This window comes from Leopardus geoffroyi, chromosome C2 (genome assembly GCF_018350155.1).
Source record: "Leopardus geoffroyi isolate Oge1 chromosome C2, O.geoffroyi_Oge1_pat1.0, whole genome shotgun sequence".
NCBI classification, from domain to species: domain Eukaryota; kingdom Metazoa; phylum Chordata; class Mammalia; order Carnivora; family Felidae; genus Leopardus; species Leopardus geoffroyi.
The window spans coordinates 149316902-149325971 of NC_059333.1; the positions used below are offsets into that span (position 1 = coordinate 149316902).

The window sequence follows — 9070 nt, forward strand, 5'->3', positions numbered from 1 at the left end:
ATCGTGACCTGAGCTGAAGTCTGGCGCTTAACCGACCGAGCCACCCAGGCGCCCCTCCATGATTCTGTTTTATAACAAGTTTATGTTCCCAGAAATGTCTTGGCCACGGTCAGGAATAAAACTAGTCTCTCCAACTGAACTACACAACCTTCGCAGCAGACTCGTGGGAAAACATTTTATCTGCTGCCTTTTCAGAAACGTTTCCTTTAGGTTGCAGAAATACTGCAGCGTCTAGAGTTTAGAAAGGGGGGGGGTGCAACCAGAAGTGTCTCCCCCGCCCCCCACCCCTGCCGCCTCGCAGCGCTCCTTGTGGTCCCGCCATCTCCGGAGCCCCACAGCTGAGCCCCACAGATGCCAGTTTTGAAAGAAGCACTTCCAAATCCTCCGGAGGGAAAGGAGAAGAGGAATGGAGGGTCCTGGAACAGGACGAGGGGTAGACGCGACCCCCCGGGTCTCAGGCTGGGAGGCCTCGGGGGCGAGGCGGCCCGGGGCAGACCGTGGATTCTCGGCCAGGCGCAGCTCTCTCCGCCGCGCCTCTGTTTGCGGGCTGGGAAAAGCGGTTGGCGGTGCCTTTCGCTGGGACGCGGCGAACTCGAGCGCCAACGCAAATGGCTTCAGGTCGGCGACGGGCTTGGGCACCACGGCGCCCTGGCGCCGGTCGCCTCGCACACGAGCCAGGGGCGCGATCGCTCAGGGAGGGACGCAGGGCGGCCTCGGTGCCTCGTTGCCCCCTGCGGGCGTCGAGTGACCCCTGCTCGTCCAAGCCGAGCAGCCCCCGCTGGCGCGGAGACCCGGCCCGGGCGTGGGCGCTCGGCGACTCAGGGAAGGTGGGAGCGGCGGATGCCGTTGCCGGAGGGGAACGCGGAGCGGGGGCTCTTTGGGACGCTCGCTGGCGCCACTTGTCGGCGACCGGGAGCCGCGCGCGCCGCGAGCAGGAGCTAATTCAGCCCCGGAGGAAAACACAGCCCTTTCCCAAACTCCGAGCAAAGCCCTGTGGTGTCATCCCCACTTTACAGCCGCGTGAACAGAGGTTGGGAGTCCAGGAGCCAGCTCCGGCCGGAACCCTTTTCACTGACTGGGGAACACAAGCCCTAGGAATCCTGGAGAACCTCCAGGGCTTTTCCTAGGACCGTGAAGAAGACAGTGAAGACCCCTCCCTCCCCCTGGAAGCCCACTCACTGATCCAAACAGCCAGGGAGGTTCCGAGGGGAGCCAACACCCCTCCAGCTCAGAATTACACTTCTGACACCCAGCCCTGTCTAGTCACCCTACCCCACCCGCCGCGTCCCCGGTTCCCTGGCCGGCCCCTGCGGTCCCCAAAGCAGACTAAACTCTCCAGCAGCTTCTCCATCCTGGAGGAGATTCCCCACACCTAGGCTTCCCACCCTAGAATGAGAAAGGGAGAGAGAGCTGGACAGATCTGGGAGAGGAAGCTCCCCCCCCCCCCCCACAGAGAGGGGGGCGGGACACCCGACACCAACTCCACAGAGCCATCGCCCCCTCTCTCCCAGGAGCCACTTCAATCGGTCGTCGCCCCAGTGGCCGCCCCGGAGCACGTGTTGCTGCCCGTCTGCGTCAAGGCTGGGTAAATAGATGACTGGCTAACAGCGCCGGGAGGGGCTATTTAAGCAGCAGCCTCCTGCCGGCCCACCCTGAACTTGGCTGGGCTCCCCGCCGCTCCGGTGGAAACGCGAAGCCAGCTGCGTCCTACTCTGAAGGTAGGTTCCGCACTCTCCCGCGGGGGATCCAAGTGTTAAGTTGGCTGAAGAATACTGTCTTCGGTTTTGTACCCTTTCCATTTTTCTGCTTCCTGTGTCTTCTTTCCGACAGCTCGAAAGACATTTCTCGAGGTCAGAGACAACAAGGAGGTCTGGGTGGGTAGAGCTTGATGGAGAGACTTCCAAGCGCCTGCTTTGTTCTCAGCAGCACGCAATGCCGGAATATCTATTTGCTGGGATTAGCATGCAAAGTGGGGTTTGCTAGATGTTGCACAGAAGTGCCAGGTACTTTGCAATCTCTTCAAATAAACTACCAAGAGGTTTTAAGATTTAAACTCATTTTCTAAGCGTTGCAGAAAAATTCAGGGCTTTGGGGATCGAAACGTGCGAGTGTTACCTGCTCGTGGATCTAAGATGCAGCGGAGTTTTGCCAACGACTGAAGACGGAGCGCATATTTCTGATTTTGAAAAGCCATTCTTGTGGTTTGCGTGGTAGTTTACTGCCAATTCCCATCTACATCTTAAAGAAACTTTATAAATATGGCTTTTATTTATTGTTCCCACATTTTATTTTTTTTAATTTTTTTTTAACGTTTATTTATTTTTGAGACAGGGAGAGACAGAGCATGAACGGGGGAGGGGCAGAGAGAGAGAGGGAGACACAGAATCTGAAACAGGCTCCGGGCTCTGAGCGGTCAGCACAGAGCCCGACGAGGGGCTCGAACTCACGGACCGCGAGATCATGACCTGGCTGAAGTCGGACGCTCCACCGACTGAGCCACCCAGGCGCCCCTACTGTTCCCACATTTTAAACTGCGCTACTCATTTTTCGCCGTTTATGAAAGCTTTTTAGCTGTCAAGGATCTCATTTCTCCCACGGAGTCTTCTCTCCAGCTAATTTTCCCATCTTTAATTAATCTCTTGCTTTTCCAGTTAGAAGACAGACGCTTTAAGAACACTTTCTGGCACTAAAGGAAAACAGAAGGTTTTCCTTCTGCTCACCAGGGCAGAAGACAGGGTCTCCGTCCCACACCGGGGCACCGGGTGTGGTTCACCCAAAAGACAAAAGGAGCGCGCTCGGAGCTCCCGTCGGCGCTTGGCGGCGCTTGGCGAGCCCTCGTGCCCTAGACCTTGCACAAGTGTGGCGGGTCTGGAGCCCCGCGCGTTTGGACTGAGCCCGCTTTTCCATACCCCAGGTGCCCTGACCGTCCGCGAGAGGCCGCGACGCCCCACCTTTTCGTTCACGTCCCCTCCTCTTCGCTCTCCGCAGCCATGAACGGAGGCGTGTGCCTGTGCGTGCTGATGGCTGTACTGGCGGCGGGCGCCCTGGCGCAGCCGGTACCCGCGGCGGACCCTGCGGGCCCAGGGGCGCAGCAGGAGGAGGAAGCGCTCCGGCGGCAGCTGAGGGCCGTGCAGAAGGTGGACGGCGAGCCCCGAGCGCACCTGGGCGCGCTGCTGGCCAGATACATCCAGCAGGCCCGGAAAGGTACGGATGCTCATTCATCTGTAAGGTCCTTATCCCTCACTTCCGCCCCCGCGCGGGGCTCCCAATCCCGACCTTCTTCCTTAGCGTCTGGCGGATGGAGGTGGGTAACCTCTCCAAACGGAAACCCAGGCTGCGCGTTAGGCTGAAAGGGTTTTCACTTTCTTTTCCCAATTGTACTGCACCGGGCAGTGTGGTTTTCTGGGCGTCCTTTGTAGCAAACTGAGAGCTAGTGTGGAAGATTACATTTATTGGGGAAAACCGTTTTTAAAAGCTTTCTTGAAACTAACTTTTGGTACGTGTTGCTATTTAAGCTCAACACCACATTATGAAGACATTAAAAGGTAATTGCAGAGCAAATTACTGACTCAAAAAAGGTTTGCAGTTCTACTACATACCCTCTACTGTAAATGCAGAGGAATCAGGCCACTCTGACGCTGACACTTGAAAGCCCCCTGGCAGGAAAGAATCAATGCTGAGAAAACGTTTGAGTTCTGACTGCAACCATTTAAAAAGAAGTAACAACGTGTCAGGTTTCCCAGAAGAACATAACAGGAGGAAAGAATCAGGAGCAGTTTTGAGTTCCCCTCGGCAGTGATTTCAAATGATCACCCAATAGACCTGTTTGTTTTTATTTTGCTGTTGGAGAAATGGTCCCAGTTGCAGCAGGAGCCCTCAAGCCACAGATTTCTCAGCATCAAAGTCTTTCTCCAGGAATAAGGTGACCGGGGGGGCTCACTAGCTGAGTGCCATAGTATCAACCCTGCCCCTTTCCTGGGCCTGTGTCATCTATAAAGCAGGGATGAGGCTAGAGTTCCCCTAGGTCTCTTTTAGCTCTTTGTGTGATTCGGAGGTAGGCTCATTCGTCTGTGTGCTCCTTAGGAATCATGATTGGGACCGGGGCAGTTTTTTTCTACCAACTTGATCCACAGTGACACTTATGGTCGACACAGGCTGTGAGGCGGTAGGCTAAACTGGACCGACACGGCTGGACAATAAACCACAAAAAAATGCTGCTGGGAGGGGTGGGAGGGGGTCCTTTCCCATGAGGCTCCCTTACCCTCTCATGTGCCGGGACCTGGATTTGAAGCTTAGCTCATGGCTTGACTAGACAAGGAGGAAATGATGGGCTCAGCTTTCCAGAGTCTCCGATGGTTTCATATGAAGGTAAGATTGGGACTTTTTGACCAGGGGAGTTCAGAAGGAAAACAAAAGAAAACAAAACAAAACAGAAGATGATGTGTTACATTTTGTCCTCTCTTTGAGAAATTGTCCCAGCTACTGTCTTCTGTTTTGCTCTCCAGCTAATTGAATCGAGAGATGTGGAAATACTAGTCAGATGACAGAGGAAGTCTGAAAACTTTTTGAGTTCTTGCTGATTGTCTGCATCACGATAAGTTAATGTCTGTCCTTGGAGGTAGGCTGAACTTCAGCCAGACCAGTCTGAAATAGTGTAGGTTTTTCATGGAGCCATAATCTGGAGCCACCTCCCCACCTTAGGGAAAAAAACCACCAGAAACAGGTCCGGGAAGGAAGCCAGTTACCACACCATTTCCCCAGAACTGACATTGACAGCGGCTTTACGCTACAAATCTTAGCTGGAAGCTTCTTCCCGGCACCTCTTCTCAGCCACCTTCTCCCTTGGCCTTCAGCCTGTGGCACCAACCAAACCCACGTGGGAATGGCAGCCTCTGCCTCCCCTAGCTGCTGACACCCACCATGAGCACTGGCTAGGAAACAATCAGACTCGTCTGTTTGACGAATATGACCCGGGGATAAATATTTACACCTCGACAGTTTCTTTGACTATTTTACTATTTTGATTATCATGCTGGGCATTTACTCAACTGTTGTGCTTAAAGACCCTAAACTCGATAATGCACTCTTTGAGGAGTGCTCAAGAGTTGATCATTAGGGATTGTCTGCAAAGCTTTCAGTGACTGAGGAGAAGCAATTCTATTGAAGGAGCACGGGGACATATGGCATACACCTGCCCCATGCCCAGCAAAGCTCTCATGCTACAGCTGTAACACCTGTACGGTTAGCCCCCAGCAACCCTGTGCAGTAAGCTCGCTTATTCTTCGTCACTGTGGGAGCCAGGACTCTAAGAATGCATAAGCCACATGACTCCACACATCTAGGCTGACTCTGCACATCTGAGAGTCTGTCCAGGCCCTGCCCTCCCCAGAGGGTCCAGAAGCCATTCAGCTTCCCATTTGGGGTTTTCAAGTTTAAAGGAGACAGGGCCTTCACTTCCGTTCCATAAACCAGTTGTAAGTCCCTACTCTCATCTGCACTGGGGAAGTGAGGACCCCGGTAGATGCACACGCTGTGAGCACAGAGCTGTGTGTGGAATGGGGAAATTGAGGTGTGTAAGGAGCACAACCACCAGGGCTTAACGTGGTGCCCCCGCCAAGAACCCAGGCTGCTTGTGCCCGTGGAAGCTGCCACTTCGCCTCATTAACTGGAACTTGGGGCCGTGCCAGCCTTTGGTGGGGGTGTTCATCCGCGGCAGGCAGGAAGATGGGCCGTATTTCCATGACTGTGTACAGATAACTCGACTGCAGGGTTTTTTTTGTTTTTATTTTTTTAGTGCGAGGACTAATCTTTTACCTGAAAGATGTTGAGCAATTCAATAGCTGGGGCTCTCTTCCTTGTGCATAGGCTGGAGATATCTGCAAGGGGCTGGAATGTGCTGGATTGACTCTCGGATTCCAAGGCTGGGAAGGGATTGAGGTGGGGTGGGGGGCGGAAAAGAATGGGTGGGGACATGGCTCTGTATTATTGTTTCTGGTTTTTAATTTAGCTGGCTTTACTTGGTTATCCAATGAGATAGAGGAACTGCTTCTGCAAGGTCATGTGTCACTAAATAAGCCATGGTCTGTCTGACTCTTTGCAGCCTGAGGGCAGGAGTTGGCAGGGGCAGCCTCATACAGAAGGGCTGAATGCCAGCATCACAAGCAGTGGGGACGCAGTGCCCTGATCCAATAGGAAGTATGGGGTGGTCTTCCATCACTGTGCTTTTAAAGTCCCCTGGGCTTGGCCCTTCGAGGTCCCTGAGGGACTTACTTGCCTCTTGGCTTGCACAGAAGAAGGCATTCTACTGATTTCATACCCGGGAGGCCTCTGTCTGTGACCCTTGGCCTAGGACTGTGTCAGGTCTCCAAAGAAATTGCTCCTTTGTGTCCCTTCTCCCTCAATGTGAATTATACACGAGAGTCATCCTGTTCCCGAGGACTTAACTCCAGTTCCAAAAGGCCCATTTCTCATTCAGTTATTGCATTTGGATCAAAAGGGCTGAATTAAATAACTTCCTTATTGCCTTTCTGCCCACTCTTCTGTCAGTTACTGACGTAAGATTTTATAATCTGACAGTGTGCCTTTCTCTCAATATCATTTTTTTAAAAAGAAGGTAGCTTTAAAATTAATTTTTAAATGGTATTTGTCTAGTGGTAGGACTGGACTCCATTTTTTTTAACCATTCTAGCATCAAAATACTGTAATTGTGTTACCTTAACAAGAGTCAAGTATGCTCGGGATATTAAGGAGTGAACTTCAGAAATGGGTAAGTACCAAGAAAATCCTTGCTTGACGTCTGCTGAGGGCCAGCTACGTAAGAGAAAACACCCTTCAGGGGTAGAAAGACCAGGCAGGTTCCGGCTGTGAAAGGCCACGGTCAGTGAATCCACTTATATCCTTACAGATTAGAAACCACAACCATAGCTAGCAAATATTACCCTCCCTGGTTACACAGACCTGAGTCCTCGTCTTCTCTGAGATTTTGGGCCAGCAGTCCCACTGCTTGGTAACTCTTTGATACCTTTAAGAAAGTGCATGTTGCAAATTGTCTGGCTTTTCCCATTGTCCTCCTCTCAGATTGAATTGGTGATGCTCCTAGATATAATGGCCCTGTTTCCTCTTCCCCTGCCCTTTGTAGCTCCTTCTGGCCGAATGTCGGTCATTAAGAACCTGCAGAGCCTGGACCCCAGTCACAGGATAAGCGACCGGGACTACATGGGCTGGATGGATTTTGGCCGGCGCAGTGCTGAGGAGTACGAGTACCCGTCCTAAGGGCCCCCACCTTTGTCAGCAGCCAGGAAGCAACCTCCTGGCTCAGAGGAGGCAGAATACGAAAACAATGACACTCACGACCCATTGTCTCCGAAGTTTGACGTTTTAAGTATCTATTTATTAAGTTTTCAATGTGAAAACTATGTCCGTAATCTTGTTCACTACAACCTCACCCCTCACCGGAATTGTACGAGCGGAAGACAAACCGTTTTCCTCGTCTGTGACACCTGGTCCTAAAGTGTTGCTATGCTATTAAAATGATTTCATCCTGCCCCCCAGTTCCCTGTGTCTGTTGAGTGCAAAGGACTCCATTTAATCCTCGGAACCTTCAAGGAGGGCCGCCCGGTACACGGTGCCTGAGGACAAATCCCTACGGTAGATGGTCCCAGAGAGGGCTTGGGAAATGAGGGCGGGCATGGGGCGGACTCCCCTGCTGCAGGCAAAACGGCCAGTGGAAGGGCCCCCTGGGTCAGTTCCATGGCCCAGCCCTGGCCACCTTGGGCCTGGGGCTCCAGCTGGGCTCCACTGCAAAAAGAGAATGTGTCCTGCTTGTGGTGAACACTCATTCGCCTGGGTAAAGACCAGAAAGGCAGCTCGGGATCCGTCCCAAGGTGGAGCCTCACCATCTTCCCGTCCCCTCAGGAGGCATCTACCCCATCCCACGCCAGGGTTTCTTTAGGTTCTCTTGGCCTTTAACCAAATTATGGAGCAATGCTGTCAGTGCTTTCACAAACCTTTGACCCCTCCACGGCCCTGTGGCACAGAGGTTATTGTCCTTCTTTTAGAGACGAGGAAACCGCTCTGAGAGGTGGAAGGGACGGGCCCACAGTTCCCCAGCTAATGAGATTCACAGACGATCGCTCCTAGGGAGTGTGACCCCCAGCACCCCAGCCCCTCCAGACTCTGGAGTGCACATGAATCACCAGGGAAATCTGGTAGCCTGCACCTTCTGATGGGGCAAGTCTGGCCTCGGGCCTGAGCAAGCTCCCGGGTGGTACCAGTGCTGTGGGTCCCGACCACACTTGGGGCTGCGTGGTCTACAGGGGAGCCTGTGATTACACTCCTTTGGGTCTCCCCATATTCCAGAGACATATTTCAGGGCCGGCCAGGTGATCCTGGTAGCTCTCCAGCACAGAGGCTCTCCTTTCTTGGACCGATCCCGCCGGTGAGTCTCTGCAGGGGTCTATGACAGAAACTCTTTCAAGAGGACACCCAGAGACAGACACCAGCCACCCACAGTGCAGCCTTTCCATGCCTCCTGGCCGAGGCCTCCAGAAACCTCAGGTTCCAATCCAGGAAAGGCCCCAGGTGGCCTGATGCAGCAGGACATGCAGCCCCAAAGGGAACAGACGTTGGGAAGAACGTTGGCACATCTATACCTGGTCCTGGACGGGCCGCACTCAGCCCGGGGTCCTCCCCAGGCCCTCAGTGCCATCTTTCTTGACACCAGAAGGCCACCGGGAAAATCCTCAGAGGAAGACTGGGTCCTTGCATTCTTTTTTTTCTTTTTTTAGTGTTTGTTTATTATTTTGAGAGAGAGAGAGGAAGAGAGCTCATGTGGGGGAGGGGCAGAGAGAGGAAGACACAGAATCGGAAGCAGGCTCCAGGCTCCGAGCTGCTCCGAGCTGTCAGCACAGAGCCCGACATGGGGCTCGAACCCACGAACCGTGAGATCATGACCTGAGCCGAAGTCGGACGCTCAACCGACTGAGCCACCCAGATGCCCCTGGTCCTTGCATTCTTTAACTTGAAGTGAAGTCAGAATTCAGTGTAAAACTTAGACTCTGAACGGACAACA

The 9070-nt window shown here is 53.2% G+C and overlaps 1 protein-coding gene across 1 annotated transcript; it reads left to right on the top strand.

The window, feature by feature from the left end:
- Positions 1-1585: 1585 nt before the first annotated feature.
- Positions 1586-7543, top strand: CCK (cholecystokinin). Its single transcript, XM_045437011.1, has 3 exons — positions 1586-1718; positions 2989-3204; positions 7139-7543. Exons 2-3 carry the CDS (start codon positions 2991-2993, stop codon positions 7270-7272), a joined length of 348 nt encoding a protein of 115 aa, XP_045292967.1. The 5' UTR covers positions 1586-1718; positions 2989-2990; the 3' UTR covers positions 7273-7543.
- The last annotated feature ends 1527 nt before the right edge of the window (positions 7544-9070 follow it).